The sequence below is a fragment of the Petaurus breviceps genome, unplaced genomic scaffold, assembly GCF_028583685.1.
Source record: "Petaurus breviceps papuanus isolate PSGF00001 unplaced genomic scaffold, PetGlider_PUasm1.0 90702, whole genome shotgun sequence".
NCBI lineage: Eukaryota > Metazoa > Chordata > Mammalia > Diprotodontia > Petauridae > Petaurus > Petaurus breviceps.
The window spans coordinates 1,797,372-1,819,573 of NW_027187317.1; the positions used below are offsets into that span (position 1 = coordinate 1,797,372).

General features: G+C 39.0%; 1 protein-coding gene across 1 annotated transcript in view; it reads right to left on the reverse strand.

The window, feature by feature from the left end:
* The window catches only part of MTARC2 (mitochondrial amidoxime reducing component 2), a 38,262-nt gene extending 16,066 nt beyond the window's left edge, over nucleotides 1-22,196 (reverse strand). The window contains exons 1-4 of the mRNA XM_069065996.1: nucleotides 21,676-22,196; nucleotides 8,488-8,661; nucleotides 6,981-7,143; nucleotides 6,105-6,245 (exon numbers count right to left, since the gene is read on the reverse strand). Of these exons, the coding sequence (XP_068922097.1) occupies nucleotides 6,105-6,245; nucleotides 6,981-7,143; nucleotides 8,488-8,661; nucleotides 21,676-21,983 (786 nt within the window). The 5' untranslated portion in view covers nucleotides 21,984-22,196. The remainder of the gene's footprint in view (nucleotides 1-6,104; nucleotides 6,246-6,980; nucleotides 7,144-8,487; nucleotides 8,662-21,675) is intronic.
* Nucleotides 22,197-22,202: the final 6 nt, after the last annotated feature.

Sequence of the window (22,202 nt, forward strand, 5' to 3'; positions counted from 1 at the left end):
AAAAAAAAAAAAAAAGAATGAAGGACAAACAACAACAAGCCCGGAAGACTTTGGTTCAAATTTTGCCTCTGAAACCTCCTGGCCATGGGATCTTGGGCTATTCCCTTTCCATGCTCTAGGTAATTCTTTAAGTCTGTGAGTTGCAGTGGTGTCAACCTGCACTGGTAGTGGGAATTTCCTCACTAGGAGTTCCTTATATCTACGAAGGCCCATGTCCAGGCCCTTTGACTAGTCATCTCTGCAAAAAAGGAAAGCAGGTCTCTCTCCTAGAAGGGGAGATCAAGAAGATGGAGGAATACCCCTCCACTTACCAGTTTATCAGGGAGAATGGAACATTCTTTAAAAAAAAATTGGCAAACAAGCTACATGGGAAGAAAGAGCAAGAGAAGGAAAGGGGGAAGGAGGAGGATGAATGAATAAAAGAACATTTATTAAGCATTTATAAGGTGCCAAGCACTGTGCTGAGCTCTACTGGGTATACAAAATAAAAACTAAAGGCAGCCTTAACCTTCAAGGAGCTCAGAGTCTAACAGGAGAAGACAATGTATAAAAAGAAGAGGGAAAAGCTGGGGGAGGAGGGAGAGGCAGAGGAAAATAATCCGGGGCAAGATAGAATCCAGCAGTTTGGGTAGGACATAATCTGAGAAGGTGAGAGTTTGAGGGTTGATTTCATCTCACTGAATAATGAGTTTCTGGAGATGTTTAAGTCCAGGAAAGTAGCCAGATAGGAAATGATGAGATGAATTCTCTAGGTGCCTTCCTTAAATGGGTGGAGAATCAGGAGCGGGGTCTGCAATGTCTACTCTTCCCAATGAGAGGGAGGGAGGGTCCCCAGGGGCAAGCAGAATGAAGAAGTGAGAGTTTCAGAGTTGATTTTATCTTGCAGAATAATGAGTTTAGTCCAGAAAAGTAGCCTGATACCAAGTCTAGTCCAGCATTCTTTCTGCTACACCATATTGCCTCAATTCTGCCATCTCTATAATCAGCCTATACCAGTAAACCTCCATTTACAGAGTAGACACATGCATTCCTGGACAAAATTGTACTGCGTTGAAAACCCGTTTTTCCCAGGAATGCTTTATCTATTTTTATGAGGGATAATAATAGGTATATAGTTTATATATGCACACACACATATATTTTTATATTTTATATACATTTATATAGTGTTTTATAGTTATATATGTGTGTATATATACATATATTTTGTTTTAAGATTTGTAAAGCATTTTACAAGTATTATCTCATTTCTCCCCCTCACAAGAACCATGGGAGGTAGACATTATTATTATCTCCATTTTGTGATTGAAGTAGCTGAGGTTAGGAGAAATTGAGTGACTTGCCCCGGTCACAACAGCCAGGAAGGGATGTGAGGTCGGATCTAAACTGAAGTCTTTTTGATTCCAGGTCCAACATTCTATCTAAAATGCCACCACACCGCTTCAGAAATAGACAGTGGGTAGTGGATCTTCACCTGCATTTGTAAATTTCTTAGACCCTCTTTCTTTCCCTGCCTCTAGTCATATTAATCACAGTAAGTTTTAACTATATAGAAATAAACCCTGGGTGTACCTATTTATAACAGGAATCCTTTTGTAATGTGAATAGTCATTCCCCTTTACTCCAACTGGACCAATTTCTCTTTTTTCATTTGTTTGAATTTCTTTTTTTCTCTCCGGTATCCCAATATGCTGTGAACCGTTGAACACAGCAGTCTAGGAAGAATTAAAAGTGAGCATTACCCACAGGAAACCATTAGTCTGCACTGTCATTCCTAAGCTAATTCACCTAAGTTGCAGAACTCAGCTATTTTTATTTAGTCGGCCTCTTAAATATTGATATGCATTAGCATTTTCCCATTAATATTTAACAAGATCACCAGGAGTGGGAAGTGTTATGGCTGAACAATGGCGCCAGATGGCCAAGTTAATACTACCCACAGAGCCTTAACTACTGTGCCTCCTAATAAGGGAGGATAGGATTTTTTTTTCCATTTCAAATGGCCACATATTTCTATAAGAAGATAAAAGTCACAATACAATAAGGACAAAATGTTTTATTATCTAAAAGGCATATCAGTGTTTTCTTTTTTTTTTTTAAGCAATAGGGGTTGAGTAACTTGCTCAAGGTTACACGGCCAGTTATTTCTGGGTGTGGTGCTGAGTATCTGAGCCCGGATTTGATCCGGGTCATCCCGACACTGGAGCCGATGCTCTTACTCTCTGAGCCACCTGGCCACCCCTAAGCAACTGGGGTTAAGTAACTTGCTCAAGGTTACACAGCCAGGTGTTTCTGGGTGGGTGCTAAGTGTCTGAGCTCGGGATTCGATCTCCAGGTCTTCTCAACACTGGAGCCGGTGCTCTTACTCGTTGTGCTACCTGGCCGCCCCTATCAGTGTTTTCTTTAAACTTACCCTATATGAAAAGAAGCATAACTAAAGTTACAACTGAAATATTTATAGAAGTTAAAACTCACCTATAATAAAAAAAAAAAACAAATAAACAGACAAGCTATCATCTATCCAAAATAACTAAGAACTGGTGCTTAAGTTTGGGTTAAGTCTATAACTTTTTCCCTTGTTTGTCAAGTCATTAGAATATGCAACTACTTCTAGCCAGAAATACAAAAGTTCTTTTTTTTTAAGAGTATTTTGTGTGTGTGTGTGTTTTGTTTTATATCAGAACACCCAACACAGATCATAACCACCAAATATTTATCTGTGCAAAACAGTTATCTATAGTACTTAAATACAAATAAGAGACATGATTTTTTTTAAGTAAATCTGTTGTTGAATTGTTTCAATCATGTTAACTCTTCACGACCCTATTTGGGGTTAGGATATACTTAGATTACCTTCTTCAGTTCACTGTACAAGACAAGTACACAATCTTCACTCATGCCTCTGAGAACATTGGACTAGGCACCTTCATCTTGAGCAATCTTCCTCCAGTAATCAACTGTCCCAGTATACATGATATTAGCTCCCTTGTGCAGGGATTGCATTATCACTCACCACCTGACCGTATCAAAGGGAGAGGAGAACATCACTGCTACAGTTATCACTGGTTGTGTGATTGTCCAATTTATCACAATCTGAATGATCTTAGCATCTGGAAGCACGTCTTCTACTGAATCACAGATTCCCAAGAAGGCTGTTCTATAAATAGTAACCCCTTGCTTTGAAAAATTGAAAACTTGATACAAGCCACAAATTCCATCAGACAATAATTTTCAAAATGTCTCCCAGGCCTTTCAGTTCTCTCCCAGGGCCAAATTTCCCAACATCAGCAGCCAAGTGGGTTCTTACAAAATCCAAGAATGAGACAAAGTGGAGAAAAGTGGCTTCATTTGCACACTACCAGAGGTTGTGTTACCAGAGGTCAGATTACCAGCACAATACTTCCAAAACTGTGGGTGCATCCTCTCTAAAACACCTGCTCATTGCTTATCCCTAAAGGCAAAGTTAAGGGCCTGGGTGGGGTGAAATATCTGATGACTTTTGTTAAGTTACCCTGCCAGAGGAGATGCATTCTGGGAAGAGGGTGGAGTAGGTCAGAAATTTCCAGGCTCTCCAGATTTCTTCCACGAACACTTTGTTCCTTTGGAATTCAAACTATGCAGTCTATTATGACTTTACTAATAGTAATTTTTTACTTGTGTGGTTTACCTGCTATAGTAGTCTGACTTTCTCAGAAGGGGCCAGTGAGGTCTCAGAGATAGCAGTGAAATGCCACCAGCCAGGAAGTCCTCTGTGAAGGAGATGGCCGGTTTTGTCATGGTTACAGAGGGAACCGTGGTAGAGTTGGAGGCAAAGAGTCAGTGTAAGAAACCTGAAAGCCAGGGAGAGCTTGGCAGCCTGCCCAGCCCCAGCTCCCCAGCTTGGATCAAAAGGACTGTGAGTTCTCAACCTGGAATCTTTGATTAGATTTCAGAGGATCCATGAATTTCGATGAGAAAAAAAATCACACCTTTATTTTAATATAATTGGTTTCCTTTTTATCCTATGTATTTTCTTTTATGCATTTAAAAAACATTATTCTGAGAAGAGGTCCAAAGGTTTCACCGAAGTGCCAAATGGAAGCTGTTAAGAATCACTTCCCAGTGAATAGAGCCCTGGAATCAGGAGGACCTGAGTTCAAATCCGACCTCAGACACTTAACTCTTACTAGCCCTGTGACCTTGAGCAAGTCACTTAACCCCAATTGCCCTGCCCTCCCCCCTCCAAAAAGCAAAGAAAACAAAAGAATCACTTCCCCTAAATGTATACCGTGTTTTCCCGATAATAAGACCTATCCCGAAAATAAGCCCTCCCCTTACTGTGTAAGATTCCTCTAAAATAAGCCCTCCCCCGAAAATAAGCCCGATTGAGATTGCTACTGTAGTGAAGGTGATCCCCTGCGCTACACGCTACATTACGGTACCCTCTGTATGCACCGTTCCCCCCCGTGAAACGCGCTCCGAGCTGCATCCAATCAGAGCTGCAGCAGTGAGCGTGTCATCCTGTTCTTCCCCAGTGATTTGCTTATTGAATAAAGGTACATTTTTTTGTTCACATTTACCTGTTTATTAAAATTGCTGTCAATGTTCATTAAAATAAGCCCTCCCCTGAAAATAAGCCCTCTGGTGTTTTTCTGTCCAAAAAATTAATAAGACAGTGTCTTATTATCGGGGAAACACGGTATTTAAGTAAGACTTTTAGCCTAAAAGGATTGTCAGGACAATTTGCCTTTTTTGTTGAGATAAACCCAGGAACATTTCATTCCCACAAAGAGAGCTTTTCAGAACACAATGGGCTAATGAGTAGAGAGTTCCAATGGGAAGAGGTCTTTAGCCACCCAACAGAAATGGAACTGGAAGGGAGATTAGGGATCACATGGTCCAACCACCTCATCTTACTGAGAAAACTGAGATCTGAACAACAAATGACTAGCCCAAGGTCATATAAATGATTTATTGACAAAACCTAGACTAAATTTCAGGCTTATAGACACTCAACCAATTAAATTCAAAGAGCTGATTTAAGCACCTACTACCGGTATGTGTGAGACTGGTCAGCTAGGACACAGAGCGCAGAGACCGCTGGGCCTGGAGTCAGGAATACTCCTCTTCTTTGGTCCAAATCTGGCCTCAGAGACTGACCCTGGGTAAGTCATGTAACTATGTTTACCTCAGTTTCCCCATCTGTAAAATGAGCTGGAGAAGGAAATGGCAAACCACTCCAGTATCTTTGCCAAGAAAACCCCCAATGGGGTCAGGAAGGGTAGGACATGACTTGAAAAACAACCAAGCAACAATAAATTTTGTAAGGCACTGTGCTATGCACTGAAGAAACCAAAACTAAAATGAAAATAGCCCCAGCACTGAAGGAGATTACATCAGACAAGTAAAGACAGCAAATAAGTTCAAAGTCATTTGAGAAGGGAGAAAGCAATAACAACCTATGTCATAGAAAAAGCTTTTAGGAGTAGGTAGCACTTGAGGTGAGCCCTGAAGAAGTCTATGAAGCAGAGGGAAGGAGGGAATGCATATGAAAGGGACCCTGAACACTACGCAACTAGAGGACAAATTACAAGGCAATTTAAGTCTGAGAATGAGCAACAGCAGGAGACATTGCTATGCACTGGAAAGCCCTGTTGCTGCACTCCTTATCGAATACATTACATTACCCAATACAATACATTACATTTTCCCATGCATTATCCAAGGCATTACATTATCCAATACAATATACCCAATACATATCCAATAGCTCTTTGAAAAGGTTAATCCATAAGGACAACATCTACAAAACAAATGGAGGAAGCATTTTGCTCCAGCAAAAAGAGAAATGTGTGTGTGATTGTGTGTGTGTGTTTGTGTGTGTGTGTGAAGGGGGGTAGTGGTATATACATAAGGATATTAACAATATCTCTACCCTGAGAGGTAACTTTTCCAGGGACACCTAAATCAAGATCATTAACTCGACTAAGAGAGTCTTTCTTTTTGGGTTCTTTATACCACTCAACATAAAGTATACCACTTAATAGTTTTACTGGTTTAATTAAAAAACAACCTACTGTGAGACAACTCCAGGATAGATGTTACAAATGAAGTTCACAGCTTACCTCCTCAAAAGCACTGCAGCCAGACACCACAATATTCGGTCTAAATTGTTCCATTTTTACTTTCTTCTCCAGCCTGGTATTAAGATCCGACAAGGAAGCTTCAGAGAGCATCATGATTGGAGAGCAGTCAGGATAAGCCACCTGCCATAGGAATATATTGCAATGACCATCATGGGGAGCCCTAAGGTGGTCCTTTCCCTCAGTTTCACCCACAAGGTTTGGGTGGGTCACTCTCAAAGAAATATCTAAGGTAAGGGTGAGGAACCTGCAACGTAGAGGGCCACATGTGGCCTCAAGACCACAGGTTCCCCAGCCCTGTTCTAAGGGCTTATTTGGCAAGGAAAAGACATTGAAAAGCAGAAAGAGCTCACTGCAGAGAAGTGGTTGATAGAAGGAAATGTGGGCGGTATTTTATCAGATTAACTTTGCTGAAAGACTTTTTTGTTCCCGACACTGAACTATTTCCATACACCCAGTCTCCACAGTTTGTATTTATGGGCCATGACCATCTCCCCTGCTCAAATTTCAAAATGTTAGAGGAAACGGGGTCTTGGAGTTCTGTGTGAGTTAGAGGGCAGAAGTAACTTCTCTGTGGATATGGTAGTGGCACAGAAGAGGGTGGGAAAGCAGAAGAAAAAATGAGCAAGAAAATAAAATGTACCATAGAAACAAGTATCAGCCCCTTTATCACTCAATAATTTTGTCTGAAGCCCTCTAACTCTACTTTGCCTGGATTCAGTCATCATCTTTCATAGACATAATTAAGTCAAGTAATGGACACAAGAGAAAAGAAAGTTGACCCCTTTCTCTACCATCTCCTCTCAAAAATGCTGCTACAAGAGGTGGGGGCAGGGAAAAGCCACATTCTCATCTCACCTGGTAATTCTGAACAGAGGGATGGACAATTTCTTTTGACTTTCTTCCTGCCATGTGGGTCTCAAACTGAACCATTCGATACGCTTCTGTTTTTAAGAAGCTGGTGATCCACTGGGCTACTTCATCTCCACAGTCTCTACCCTGAATGTCAACGCCAAATATCCTGTGGGAGGGTTAGAATCCAGAAAAGAGAGTCAGTGCTCAGAGAGATTGTCAACATAAAAAAAAATTAAACTTTCCTCCTAAAAATACCATCCAGTTTCCCTTCTACTATGAGCAGCCTAACCAAACCTTTTGTCAGGACTTGACTATCCCAGAGGCCATTTCAACCCTTGCAGCAGAGCCTGCATGGCCAGTGCCCTTTGCAGCTTATGTCTGAGCTCAGGAGCTTCAGGGTTGTTTTATAGGGTGACTTGGTATCATGAGATACTTCCCCAGTCTCTCTGGTCAGAGTCATCTCCTCTGTTGCCCAGCACCTACTCCCCAGTCCCAAAATCTTGGAATTACATTTGACAATTTTTTATTCTTCAACTTATACATCTTTTAAGGGTGGGATGGAGTTCCTTTGCTCTTGTTCCTGTACCAGGCTCAGAGCTAGGATGATCTCAGTCCTATCCCTGGGCAGGAAGAAAAAACTGCTCGCATCTAGGCTCTGAAAGCTTCTTATGCCTGAAGGGATATTTCCAAAAGCCCCTTCCTCTATCCTGATCCTGTTTCTGATATTTCTTTGAACAGACTCCAGAGTCAGCATTCTTTCCAATTACTATATACCCCACAATGGAAACACTAGGTGGTCAGACAATTCTCCTGGGATATGTCCTGAAGCCTAGAATTCAAAGACTCTTGCCCTATACTCTCCATTTCTTCTTTATTCCCCCCCTCCTTTTGACCAGATGCAGACAAGCTTGTGTTCTTTTAAATCTTTTGTTATTTGTAATAAGATGTCATATTATGATATATAATAATATATTATATGTTATTGTAATATAATAATATATTATGTTATATTATTATATAATATTAATATATTTATATAATATAATAGAATCATATAATATTATTACTATTGTATATTATAATATTATTATTAATTTCCATTTTTATGCCTTCTATTATGGTTTGGATAAATCCTAGCATTGAAATAAAGCTTTCTGAATCCCAGGCTCAGACACTTAGCACCCACCCAGAAACACCTGGCCATGTAACCTTGAGCAAGTTACTTAACCCCAATTGCTTAGGGGCAGCCAGGTGGCTCAGCGAGTAAGAGCACCGGCTCCAGTGTTGGGATGACCTGGGTCAAATCCAGGCTCAGATACTCAGCACCACACCCAGAAATAACTGGCCGTGTGACCTTGAGCAAGTTACTTAACCCCTATTGCTTTAAAAAAAAGAAAGAAAGAAAGCTTTGAGAAACCCTAAAAAAGAAAAACCAATTCTTATCCCAAAAAGTGAAGAGTGGAGCCTTCCTCCTCCCACCCATACCCCCCACCTCACTGTGGCAGAGCACCTGCAGTCCTGAATAGCATTGGTAGAGGATAGTTTTCTAGGTACAATCAGATCATTCATATCTGGAGCACTGAGGGTCATTTGGTCATTGTCCCATGTTATGTTGATCAGCACCAGGCGAGGCTCCTGCCTTCCAGTGACCATGTGACCATCTTCCTTAATCACCAGCCAAAATCTACAGAGACAGAGAAGAGAAAAATTTCTGTCCCATCCTTATTGGTTCTCTGATCTCCTCCTCTTTCATTATGAAAATATTGGAAGTGGCAGTAGCAGCAAAAAATCATGAGGCCCAACAACTGTTTCTAGAGATTGACTGTGTTCCCTTGAAACCTCTTGGATCTGGACTTGGAGTCAAGAAAACTTGGGTTTGACTCCCCCCCTCTGACACAGTTATGTGACCCTGAGAAAGTCACTTAATGTCTCATCTGTAAAATGATGAGTTCTAAGATCTTTTACAGCCCTAAATCTACGGACCTATAACATAGGGAGGTGTACGAAGTATTGGAGTTTGAGCCAGGAACAGATCTGAGTTCAAATACTGCCTCAAGCACTTACTAGCTTTGTGTCCCTGAACAAATGATTCAACCACTCTTGGCCTCAGTTTCCCCATCTATAAAATAGGGATGATAATAATAGCCTTTAGCTGACAAGGTTGTTGTGAAGATCAAATGAGAAAAATGTATACAGTGCTATACAAACCTTAAGGTACTAGCTGAATAGCTATAAAATTTCTGCTATTGTTACTAGTTATGAGAGATATGTTTCCACCAGATATAGTCCAGGAAAATCATCAATTTTTCAGATGCCAAGAGAAGGAAAAACAACTTATATTGGCGATTATATCTTATAAAATATGATAGAGTCTACAGAGGGACAGGATCTGTTATTTCAAAGGTATAATAAACTCTGAGATAAGAAAATTCCTTCCAACAATTGGTCAGAAACGTGTGTGTGTGACAAAGTAAGCATCAGATGAAAGTCTTCAGAATACCCTCATCCTCTTAATGGTCAGGCTTTTGTCTCTGACCACCTTCTCTTTCTCTCTCACCACTCTTTCCCTTGGCAATCTCTTCCATGTTCAGAGCTTCATCTACCACTTCTTTGCAGATGATTCCTCCACTTAAATCTACAGCCTTGATCTCTCTTCTGAGCTCCAGCCTCATTTCTCTATCTCCTCTGGTGGCAATCACCGCCTCGGTGCAGGCTCTCATCTCCTCATGCCTGGACTAATGCAATAGCCTGCTGGTTGGTCTGCAAACCACAAGCTTCTCCCTACTCCTCTGCATCCTCTACAGCCTCCAAAGTGATTTTCCCAAAGCACAGGTCCAACCATGCCACACTGCCCCCCACTCAATAAACTCCAGTGGTTCCCTTTCACCTCCAAGATTAAGTCCTCTATTTGATAATTCAAAGTCTTTTATGACTTAGGTACACACACACACACACACACACTCTCCTTTCCAGTCTTCTAACACCTTACACTACCCACACATACTCTTTGATCTAATGACACTGACCTCCTTGCTGTTCCTCAAACAAGATATTCTGTGTCCTAATTTTGGACATTTTCTCTTGCTGTCCCCCACTCCTGGAATGCTCTCCCTAGTCCTCTCCACCTCCTGGCTTCCATGGTTTCCTTCAAATCTCAGCTAAAATCCCATCTTCTGCAGGAAGACTTTATCAATTAATTCTAGCACTTTCTCTTTGTTAATTATTTTCTATTTATCCTGTACAGAGTTTGTCTATACATAATTGTTTGCATATCATCTCCTCACCCCAGCCCCATTAAATTGTGAGCTCCTCAGCAGTAGAAACTATTTGGTAGTTTTAAATCCCAACATTTAGGACAGTGCCTGGCATATAGGAGGTAATTAACAAGTGTTTATTGACTGACTGACTGATTACAAGACATGATTACCTGAAACTCAATATGTGTCTTTTCCCTAAACATGGGTAGATTTCCTTAAGAGGTCCTGCTTTGTCCTTTAGAATCTCTAGAATGTGGACTATGCCAGCAAAATCATCTGTCTGCATGCCCTCAAAGTGGCATCAATGATTTTAAGTCCTAGAACCAGGTCACAGTCAACCAACTGGGTATCACCATCATCATTACTGTTATTATTATCATAGTTGTTGGTAGGGAGACAAAAGGCCACAGTGCTTATCTATGGGGAAGAGAGCTTTCTGATTTCACTCAAGAATAGCACATCTTTCCAGTATTTATCATCTATTATTGTTCTCCCCACACTAATCTTGAGTGAAACCAGAAAGCTATCTTGCCAGCAAGCATGCACTGTGGTCTTTTGTCTCCTTAACAACTGTAATATTAACAATAATGATGATGATAACTAGCATTTATAGCACTTTAAGTTTTGCAAAGCATTTCATAAATATCATCTCACTTTATTTTCACAACAATCCTGGGGTGTAGGTTCTATTCTGATGCCCATTCTACATTTGAGGAAACTGAGGTAAACAGAGGTTAAGGGATTTGCCCAGGGTTACACAGCTTTAGGAAGAGTTTAATGCCAGATCTGAATTCAGGTCTTTCTAACTCCATGTCTAATGTTCTATCCATTGTACTATCTAGCTCCTTCCATGTATTTCTTCAGGCTATCGATAGTAAGAACTGACTTTTATATCGCATTTCACATATACCATCTCATTTGCTCCTCAGAACAACTCTGTGAAGCAAGAACTACAAGCCAGATCTTGATGCCTGGGAATCACAAAAAGAATGAACACACTGGTTGGCTATGACCTGGTTCCAGAACTTAAAATCATCAAGGCTGCTTTGAGGGCATGTGGACAGTTAGATGATTTTGCTGGCATAGTTCACATTCTAGAGGTTCTAAAGGACAAAGCAGGACCTCTTAAGAAAATCTACCCATATATTATTCAGGAACTTGGGTTAGCTTTAGATGAAGTAGGAATCTCTGCTCCAAAGGAACTGGGGCCTAGACAACACAAAAACCCTTATGGATGGAATGCCTAAGGACTGATTGGTGATACTTCTTGATTATACACATTTGCTTGGACATACTGACGATAAATGTTATTTGAACATGTTTTTCATTATTGAGTCCCTGTCTGTATAACATTTATTTGGATCTTAATAAAAGGGAAATAGTTTGAACTTAAAAAAAAGATTCCACCTATGAGTCTAGTGTTCCTTCAACTATGCTATGATACTTCTAGACTGTCCTCTTTTCCTCTTCTCATCTTTAATACCCAAATTTCTTTGTGAAGTATTCTCTGATTTCCCCCCATCAGTAATGACTTTTCTCCTCAGACCTCATCTTGTTTTGTAACTCAATAAAATACTCATCTTATAATATCACATATTATATTCAGGTCAGTGTCATACTATCCTACAAATCACATGAGGACAAGAGGATAGGCTAAATAGCACAGTGGATAGAGCCCTGGGCCCAGAGTTCAAAGACCTGAGTGCAGATCTGGCTTTAAACACATACTGTGTGACCCTGGGTCAGCCTCAGTTTCCTCAGGTATAAATTGGAGATAACAATAACTACCTCACAGGTTTGTTTCAAGGACCAAATGAGATAATGTTTATAAAAAGCTGTTAACAAGTTCCTGGCACATAGTAGATGCCATATAAATATGTATTCCTTTTCCCCAAGGAATTACAAACTTTCTATGTCCCTCCAGTGTCTAGCACAGCACTCTACATATAATAGTTTCACAATAAATGTGTTTTACTATATTCTTTTTATCATCTGAAGACTTCTAAATATGAGATGAAAGGAGAAGCATAGTCCCTTCTAAAATGGTTTTCCAAGAGTGCCTTTGAAGTTCTTTCTACAGTGAGATGTTTTGAATATCTTGAAATGTCTTAAATAGTTTAGATATGAGGTCAAAAAGGACTAGAGAAAATAATCTTTAGAGAGTCATTTTGTTTTATAGGCAGAATACCATTAACTCTCAAATTAGCTGAAAAGTTACATGCTTGTAATTACAGTTGAAAAAGCAGCAAACACACAGTGAATAGAGCACCGGCCCTGGAGTCAGGAGGATGTGAGTTCTAATCCAGCCTCAGATACTTAATGCTTACTAGTGGTGTGACCTTGAGCAAGTCACTTAACCCCAATTGCCCTCTAAACAAAAAGAAAAAGCAGCAAACAAAACCTGTATGTTGCTATATAGATCAATTAATTGATCAATGAGAGAGAGACAGAGACACAGAGGGAGAGAGAGACAGAGACAGAGAGAGAGACAGAGAGAGAGACAGAGAGAGAGAGAGAGAGAGAGAGAGAGAGAGAGAGAGAAAGGTGTTTATATTGCCTTAATAATCCTATTCAAGGGTAAAGAGGAAAGGTAAAAGATGTGGTTTCTATGATATCCCAGCCACAACCTAAGGAAATAAACAGGTAATAATATTTATCACCATCTACTCAAGTAATAACCTTTATAACCCACTACAAAGTACTGTTGTCCGATAAATTAGTAGTCATTGCCATTCTTCCTTTTTTGGAAGTCATGGTGTGGGGTTATTCAGATCCATGTTATCAGAAACTCAAATGTAGTTTACAACACATTTGTTTCAAATTTTCCAAAAATTGTTTCACATTTAAAAGATTATTCTAGTTTTACTTAAAATTACTGTGCCCTTGGACCTAGAACACTATGTGTGGTAGTTTTGTTCCCCACACCACAATAAGGATATGATACAGCTATAGAATATTTTAAAATGAAGTTGGGATGTTGGATGAACTAAAAAGCTATCAACTCTTCAGTCAAAAATGGTAAACTCTGGGGTGGCTAGGTAGCACAGTAAATAGAGCACTGATCCTGGAGTCAGGATGACCTGAGTTCAAATTTGGCCTCAGACACTTAACACTTATTAGCCATGTGACCTTGGGCAAGTCACTTAACCCCAATTGCCCTCCAAAAAGCAAAAAAAAAAAAAAAAAAGGTAAACTCTGAAGACATTACTAAAATTTACAATAATAACAATTCACATTTATGTAGCTCTAAGGTTTATGAAGTATTTTCATCACAACCATCCCGTGAGGTAGGTAACACAAGTATTATTGTTATTCTCACTTAGAGACAAGTAATCTGCAAGTTACTTAACCCCAATTGCTTTAAAAAAAATTATAAACTTTCAAGATTTGCCTATATTAAAAGAAAGTTTCACCTAAAATTATTTGGCTATTACTTATGAAAATTGTGAGACTATTAACTAAGTTATTTGGAGTTATTGTTTTAATCAGGTATTTACATAGGAATTTTTAAAAGGAAAACTGGTAGTTGTACAAAGAAAAGATCTTGTAAAATCTTTGTAAACCTACAAGGATTCTTAGAACTACCTACTCATAAACCATAAATTCTTATCAACCTTGTGCAAGAGTTTTCTGTGTTATGGAATTCACTATCTATGTGAGATTCCAGAATATAATTATTTTCTTAATTTCTAGTGATATGTTTAAAGACAAAGGGAAGAAAAAGATATTGAGCAAATTTTTAAAGGCCTAGAAATTTTGTTGTTGTGATAAGGCTAATTTAACTGGGTATGTTCTTTTGGGCTTATAAAAACTGAATCTCCTCCCCGTTGCCAACACTTTTTAATGAGAGGGGGATGGGAACTAAGAATTTTGTGATGATTAGGAATTTATTTTGTTATAGTACTTTGGGATTTATGTTACTTAAAGACAATTTACACCAACTTAGTTTTGATAAATTCCAATTTTAAAGACTTAGTTTTGCTTTAAGGTTGAATAAGAGAGAGGTATCTGTCATTTTAGAGGTTTCCAACCAATTTACTTCATGAAAGTTTAGTGATTATCCATTTTTACATCAGGATAAATTTTAAGCTGTTTTTAAGAAAGAGAAATACTTTTAGAAAGGAATGTTTAAGTAAAAAAATATTTTGTAGGGGTGGCTAGGTGGCATAGTGAATAGAGCACAGGCCCTGGAGTCAGGAGGACCTGAGTTCAAATTTGGCCTCAGATACATAACAATTACCAACTGTGTGACCTTGGGCAAACCACTTAACCCCAATTGCCCTGCCCTCCCCCCTCCAAAAAGCAAAAAAAAAAATCTTTTATAAAAAAAATCTGTGTGATTTTAACATTAATTTTACTTAATCTTTACTAAATTATACTAATTTACTACTAATTTTTATTTGTAGGTTAATTTATTACAATATTTTGATGATATTGATAACAATAATGTCCAAACCTGGCATGAATTTCTTCATTTCATTCTTAAGTGTGTTATGCCCTTGGACCAGCCTCAAATGGGCAATCTAAGAGAAATGTCAGCAGTCAGCAGCTTAATGGAAGCAACATCTAACATCTAGGTTAGTGAATATCTGTCCCTGGGAATAAGGTAGGGAGGTTACCATGTGAAAGGTTGAACATTCCTATACCAAAAAAATCTGTCCACTTGGTTCCGTATATGCTAGGCTACCAGTGGTATAGGCCTTGAGGATGAGTTGTGATGCTGTCATAACTATGTACCTACTTATAATTCTCATAGCCAACTTCTATTATCAGGATGGACAAAAGGTGGAAGTTTGCCGTTGTAGTACTGGATCTATTAGTTATTAGATTAATACTAAAGCATCTGAGTTACTGTAATAAGCTACAAGTGGGAAAGATCTTACTGTTTTGATCTGAATTTACTGTCATTCCATGGCCTAAGGAATAGTTAAGTTAGTGCTTGAACTGGTCATATTTATAAGATTCAATTCCTGAAGTAGACTAAGGTAAACAAGCTTATGAAACAAAGATGCAGTCTATTAAATTGTGATATTAAAGTCAGAAACCTCTTTTGTTTTTGTTTTAAAGAATAGGATTTCAGGACAGTCAGTTATGTTACTGAAGAGTATCTGCTGTCACCCTAAGGGGAAATCTGATTTTACTTATATTTGTTAATCTGGGATTAGAACATGTATAGAAATGCATTCAAACTACCTAAGAGTCACTTTAATGATGATCCCATTGTTGGGTTTTTGGTTTCTTTTTTGGAGGGGGGAAGTCAAGGCAATTGGGGTTAAGTGACTTGCCCAAGGTCACACAGCTAGTAAGTGTGTCAAGTGTAAGGTCATATTTAAACTCAGATCCTCCTGACTCCCGGGCTGATGCTCTATTCATTGTGCCACCTAGCTGCCCAATGTTCCCATTGTTTAAAGGGATTCTGAAACTAGTAGTCTATGTCTATGTCCATCTGAACATCATTAATAACTAAATCTGTTTTACTATAGACAATATTTAATATAATCTGTTCTCTGTATACAATTTGGGATTATTATATTTACACATCCCATTCCAAGCCTTTTGTTGTTTGCTATTAAGCATCTTAAAGCAAAATCATTTGTGTAATGATGAATTTAGGAATGAAAAAATTGGTACTTGGAACCAATACTAACTATATCAAGTTGTGATTTTTTTATGATAAATCTCTTCCCAATGTGGAATTATAGTCAAAATCTAGGATATGTGATCCTTGAGAGCTGAATCCACCTGAAGCTCTGATTATTTCAACTTTCTATTTAAAACCTTGTGGGATTGCTTGATATTATTCTCAATCTGACTCTAAGTACCAAGGAATGCTATTGAGTCAATTATCTATGATGCCAGCAACCTTATGGGATTTATTTACATGAACTGCCAGTGGAGTTTTCATGGTGAAAAGTTGGGAGAATGATTTTTGGAATGGGCTGAAGTGGGATTCTCCTGATTCAGTTTCCCCAATATTTGAATGGTAAATATCCCACTTGGCTGACTTTAAGCCTGGCTGGATGCAATTGACTTTTACTTGGAATTGACATCAAAATAAGGAACACTTTTCCTTATGTACCTATTTTTCTTTTAGGTCATATTTCTATAATCATGTCAGATGATAAGTATGAACACGATATTAAATCTTTATCTTATTGGCTAATACTGGAGCACATCTGAGTTACTATAGTAAGATGCAGGTATAATATTTGAGCTATTTGGCCTAGAATTTTAGTACTTTCTATATTCCAGACAGTTAGCTAATTAAGTATTTAGCTTTGACATCTGTTACTAGTTATATATTCCTTTGTAAAGTAAGGTCCTTTAATTCCTCATAATGGTATAAGGATAATTAGACAAAATGATGCAAAGATTTGTGAAATCAGGATATGATGCTGTTATTTAGTTACTATCATAACTGTCTCAGTTCTGTGTTAAGGAAAGGAATATCAACAATTAGTTACCTGAGAAAAAGAATGGCTTGTGGTCTATCTTGTAAATGCCTTAAAGAGACATCCACTTTTATTAGGGTTTATTCGTTAGACTATGACTAGAAGTTTGAAATGTTTTATTGTAAGTAACTTATTTGATATGCACTCTTTTGAGACTGATTATTCAATGTTTTTGTATATACCCCAGAACCTTTTGTTAGAACTGAAGTTAATCTGGCAACTTTTAAATTAATTCATTTTTGTATTAGAGTCCATCTTATAAAAGGTGTTCTGTTATTAATTCCTTATCAAAATCTCTTCCTCCTAATGGGGAGTGAATAATGCCAAGTGTAAAAATTGGGTTCTAATTTTCTCTTTGTACCTGAGTTTCATGTATATGTGTCAACATGACAAGTGGCCAATCTAAAATTGTCGAATCCCTGGTCTAAAAGTTTCCAAATTTGATTTTATAATAGTAGAGACATAAGGGAAGAGTTAACTTTCACTGTTTGACCTGGTTATTGCCAAAATAAATTTAAAATTGTGTTAAGACCAATTTTGTAGGAGATTTTCAATGAAGGGGATATCTATCTACAAGTGACCTGAGTCTGGAAACTGCTCTGAGACCACACCCAGACCAGAGAGCTGCAACAGATTGTGTCCCAAGAAACAGACAGCTGTATGAGATGAGACTTCTGAGTCATAAACAGACAACTATTTTTACTGTTTACTTTTTCCCTTTGCATCTTTTATCTCTAAGGTCTACTTACTAAAGGGGACTGCCCCTTTTGGTTTTGTCATCAATCATTTTCTCCCCTTTTCTCCCCTCACATTGTTACTCATCATAAGTCCTATAGTTAAGAAAATTTGATGAAGTGTTTGTAATATCAGTGATTCATTGAAAAGACTTCATCTCTCAATTAGAACCAAATGGGGGAGTGTGAGAAATTAATATTCCTCTCAAAATCTCCCATAAAGATTTACCTGGCCAAGATCTAATCAGACAAGGAAAAAAATTCTTTTTTAAAAAATGTATTTAGTATTTTATTTTTCCCCAGTTACATGTAAAAAATTTTAACATTTGTTTTTAAAGCTTTGAGTTCCAAATTCTCTCCCTTCCTTCCTCCCTACTTCCCCTCCCTCACTGAGAAAGAAAGCAATTTGATATACGTTATGTATGTATAGTCACTCAAAACATTTCCATAATTGTCATGTTGTGAAAGAAAACATAGATGAAAAATAAAGTTATAAAAGTATGCTTCAATCTGTATTCAGACACCATTAGTTCTTTCTCTGGGGATGAATAACGTTTTTCATCCTAAGTCCTTCAGAGTTGTCTTGGATTGTTATATTTCTGAGAACAGCTAAGTTATTCACAGCTGATCCTCTTACAATATTGCTGTTACTTTGTACATAGTACATTTCACTTTGCATCAAAACATGTAAGTACAAGTTTTTCTGAGAGCATCCTTCTCATCATTTCAATAGTATTCCATCATAATAATATACCATAATTTGTTCATCCATTCCCTAATTGATGTGCATACCCCCAATTTCCAATTCTTTGCCACCAGAAAAGAGCTGTTGTAAGATTTTTTTTACATATAGATCCTTTTCCTTTTTGTTTTTATGTCTTTTGGGATACAGACCTAGTAGTAGTATAGCTAGGTCAAAGGGCATAGTTCCAAATTGCTCTAAGAATGGTTGAATCAGTTCACAATTCCACCAACAGGGCATTAATGTCTCATTTTTCCCCACATCCCCTCTACCATTTGTCATTTTCCTTTTCTCTCCTATTAAGCAATCTAATAGGTATGAGGTAGTACCTCAGAATTGTTTTAATTTGCTTTTCTCTAATCAACAGTGAGTTAGATAGGGCGGCCAGGTGGCTCAGTGAGTAAGAGCACTGGCTCCAGTGTCAGGAGGACCTGGGGATCAAATCTGGGCTCCGATACTCAGCACCACACCCAGAAATAACTGGCCGTGTAACCTTGAGCAAGTTACTTAACCCCAATTGCTTAAAAAAAAATAGTGAGTTAGAACATTTTTTCATATGGCTATAGATAGCTTTAATTACTATTTCTGAAAACTGTTCATATCTAGGAAAAGAAATTCTAAGTGAAGGCTAATGACTATATTCCTGCTCATTGTGTTTGCTCAGACAGGCCCTGGGAAAACATTGATCCTCCTTATTATCAAGACAGGTGATATGGAAACTGATGTCTCTTTGACCAAGATTTGAGTTACCTAAGTCCCATACCCTAACATAGCCCACCTCCCTTGATTAACCAGTGGTTGAGTAGGCACTCCTCAGGAATATCTCCACTTCATAGGTTATATAAACTGTGACCCCACTACCATCAGGGGTCTTTGGTCCAAGAGAGACAGCCAAACGACCATTCCTTTATTAATAGCCTTCTGGACTTATTATTAAAATTATTGAATTACCCAGAAACTATGTCTCTCAAACTTTTTAGTCATCACACTACTACTACTACTACTACTACTGCTACTACTGCTACTACTGCTATTACTGCTCCTTCTCCTAATACCATCACCACCACCACCACCAATACTGAGGCTACTGCTGCTGCTGCTACTACAATTACTGTCATTATTAATATTATTATTAGTTACAAGGAAGGGTTTGCTGGATAGAGATCTAGGATAAGAAATGAAGTGGTAAAATGGGAAAAACATTTTATATCAAATTTCTCCTAGAAGGGTCTAGTAGCCAAGATATGTAAGCAATTACTAACGTGTACAAGACTAGTAACCATAGCCAAAAGATAATTGGTCAAAGAATACAAACAAGCAATTCTCAAAAGAGGAATTGCAAAGTATTCACAACCACATGAAAGAATGCACCAAATCACTATTAATAAAAGAAATTAAGATCAAAACAATTCTGAGGTTTCATCTCACATCCTGCAAATTGGCAAAAAATAAAAATATCCCCAAAATGTCAATATCAATGTTGAATGGGGTTGTGGAAGGATAGGCACACTAATACATTGTTGGTGGAGCTGTGGGACAGTACAACCATTTTAGAAAACAATTTGGAATTATGCAAATAAAGTGATGTCTATACCTTTTGGATCATTACTAGGTTTATACCTCAAGAAGACATTAATCAGAAGAAATTCCCTAGAGACACCAAAATATTTACAAAAGCACTTTTTGTGATACCACAGAAGTGGAGATAAAATAAATGCTCATCAATTGGGGAATGGATAAAGTGTGGTACATGAATTTAATGAAATATAAATGTGTTGTAAAAATGATGTGATGAATACAGAGACACATGGAAAAAATCGACATGAACTGATGCAAAGTGAAGTAAGCAGAGCCAAGAAAACTATATATATACAGTAGACCTTAGGCAAGTCACTTAACCCCAATTGCCCTCCAAAAAGCAAAAAACAAAAACATACACAATAACTACAACCATGTAAATGGAAAGACTAACAGCAAAAAAATCAAAAATGACTTTAACCAAATTATAAAAACTAAGCATGATTTAAATGAAGAAATATGAAAGGACACTCCTAACTTACCCCTCCCTTCATGGAAGTGGGAGGTATGCAGGTGTCATACATTGCACACATGATTTCAGACTTTTTCAATATATCCATCAGTAGTATTTTTTTTCTCTCTGGGAGAGGAAGAGGAAGAGGAATACCTGAGATAGCTATGATGATATAAGAAATGGAAGACATCAATAAAAATATTTAATAAAGAAGAAAAAATGCCTGCCGTGCTGCTGGTTGTTCTTGTTTCCTGTTTTCTTGTTCTGGTGGTTGTTTTACTGAAAGTGACCCAGGTAGAACTACTAACCTCTCTCTGGGGATTAAGGGTATGCTTGAGAGGTGCACTTTTCACAGCTTAGCCATTGGCTCTTCAGTCAATGACTGGGCACCCATGTGCATGTGATATATCTGCCCTGAAGATCCAACAGAGAAGTGAATGAACAGTTGGGATAATACTGGACAGTAGATAAATAAATCACATAATCACAGGGAGGGAAGCATCCTTGAGAGATCAGTTTGCTCCTAGCCTGCAATCCTAGATGTATCAATGTCCCATGGTGAAGTGGAAAGAGAATGTAATTATGCTTCAGAGAATATCAGCTCTGCCACTAACTGGATTTGTGACCTTGGCCAAGTCACTTCACCTCTTAAGTGCCTCCTTTCTTCGTCAACCAAAAAACACCTACTATATGCCAAAGACTGCACTAGATTTTACTACTGTACTGATTTTATTCCTCTGTATGGGAGTATCCATGACCCCTAATACACACATATCAACTATTTCTTCTTTAGGCTACATGCTACAAAATTAATATCATGGCAATAAGCCACTGTCATGGAATCAATGGAGAGATGGTCTCAGAGAAAGAAAGACTTGGGTTCAAGTCTCATATTTGGCACATACTTTGAGACCTTGAGACGACTCTCTAAAACTGTAGGTTGCAAAAACAAGTGTCTCAACTTTAATCCCATCATTAATAGATGGGAGTTCAGTATATCAATAAAACCACAGGTCCAGTCTTTATCCTATATGAGAATAACAGTTTGGTCTGAAGTCCCTGAAAATCTTGATCAGTGTCCTACAACGCAGTGATTCTACATCATTTCTACCAAAGGCATAACCATTTTCTGAAAGAAAACTAGGTCAAAACAAGAACTCTGAAGTTATGTTACATGGTGATAATGCCCCCTTGCAGTTCTTGCTGACAGAAGTTGTACCCCAGAGTGCACCTAGGCGGGCACTGACGTTTCCTCTGCTGAGAGATCTACTTCGGGATTCCGGAACCTAGAAGAACTCAAGGACAGTGCCGAATGACCGGAGCTACCGATTTGCCTTTCCCGGACTTCCTCTTCCCGGTAAGAAGAGCCCTTGGCTTTCCCTCGCACTCTCACCCCACTTTTCTCTACTTTTGTACTGTACAAGCCCTCACGCCGCCTGCCAAGTCCCGGGACTGGGGCAGTGCAGGGGCCTGGATGGTACCTGTCTCTCAGGTTGCCGCTGCGCAGCCCCATCTCGGTGCATTCGGCCTCGTCCACAATAATCCCCTTGCAAGACTTGATGGGGTAGATCCAGATCTGTGCCACGGTGCCGACCTGCTGCAGCCGCCGCTGTCCTCTCCGCCACCTCCGCCGCCATCGTCGGCCCCGAGTGCTCCAGGCGGCGGCCCCCAGCGCGGCGGCAACGGCCAGTCCCAGCGCGGCCGCCCCGAACAAGGCGGCCCTGGACTGCGCCGAGGCTGGGAGCGCAAGGCTGAGGCTCGTAAGAGCCGAGGAGGCCCCGGCGCCCATAGCAGCTGCTAGACCGGGGAAGGCTAAACTTAGCCGACACTGCCTGCGGTTGGCCGGCACAGATGGGTCAGAGAAGGTCAGTGGACTCCGTCTCGCAGCAGTGTGAAGCAGGAGGGGCCAGACCTTCACCCCCGGACTCCCACGCACCCTTTCTTCGGAGGGGGGCGGAGAGCACACACACACACACACACACACACACACACACACACACACACACAC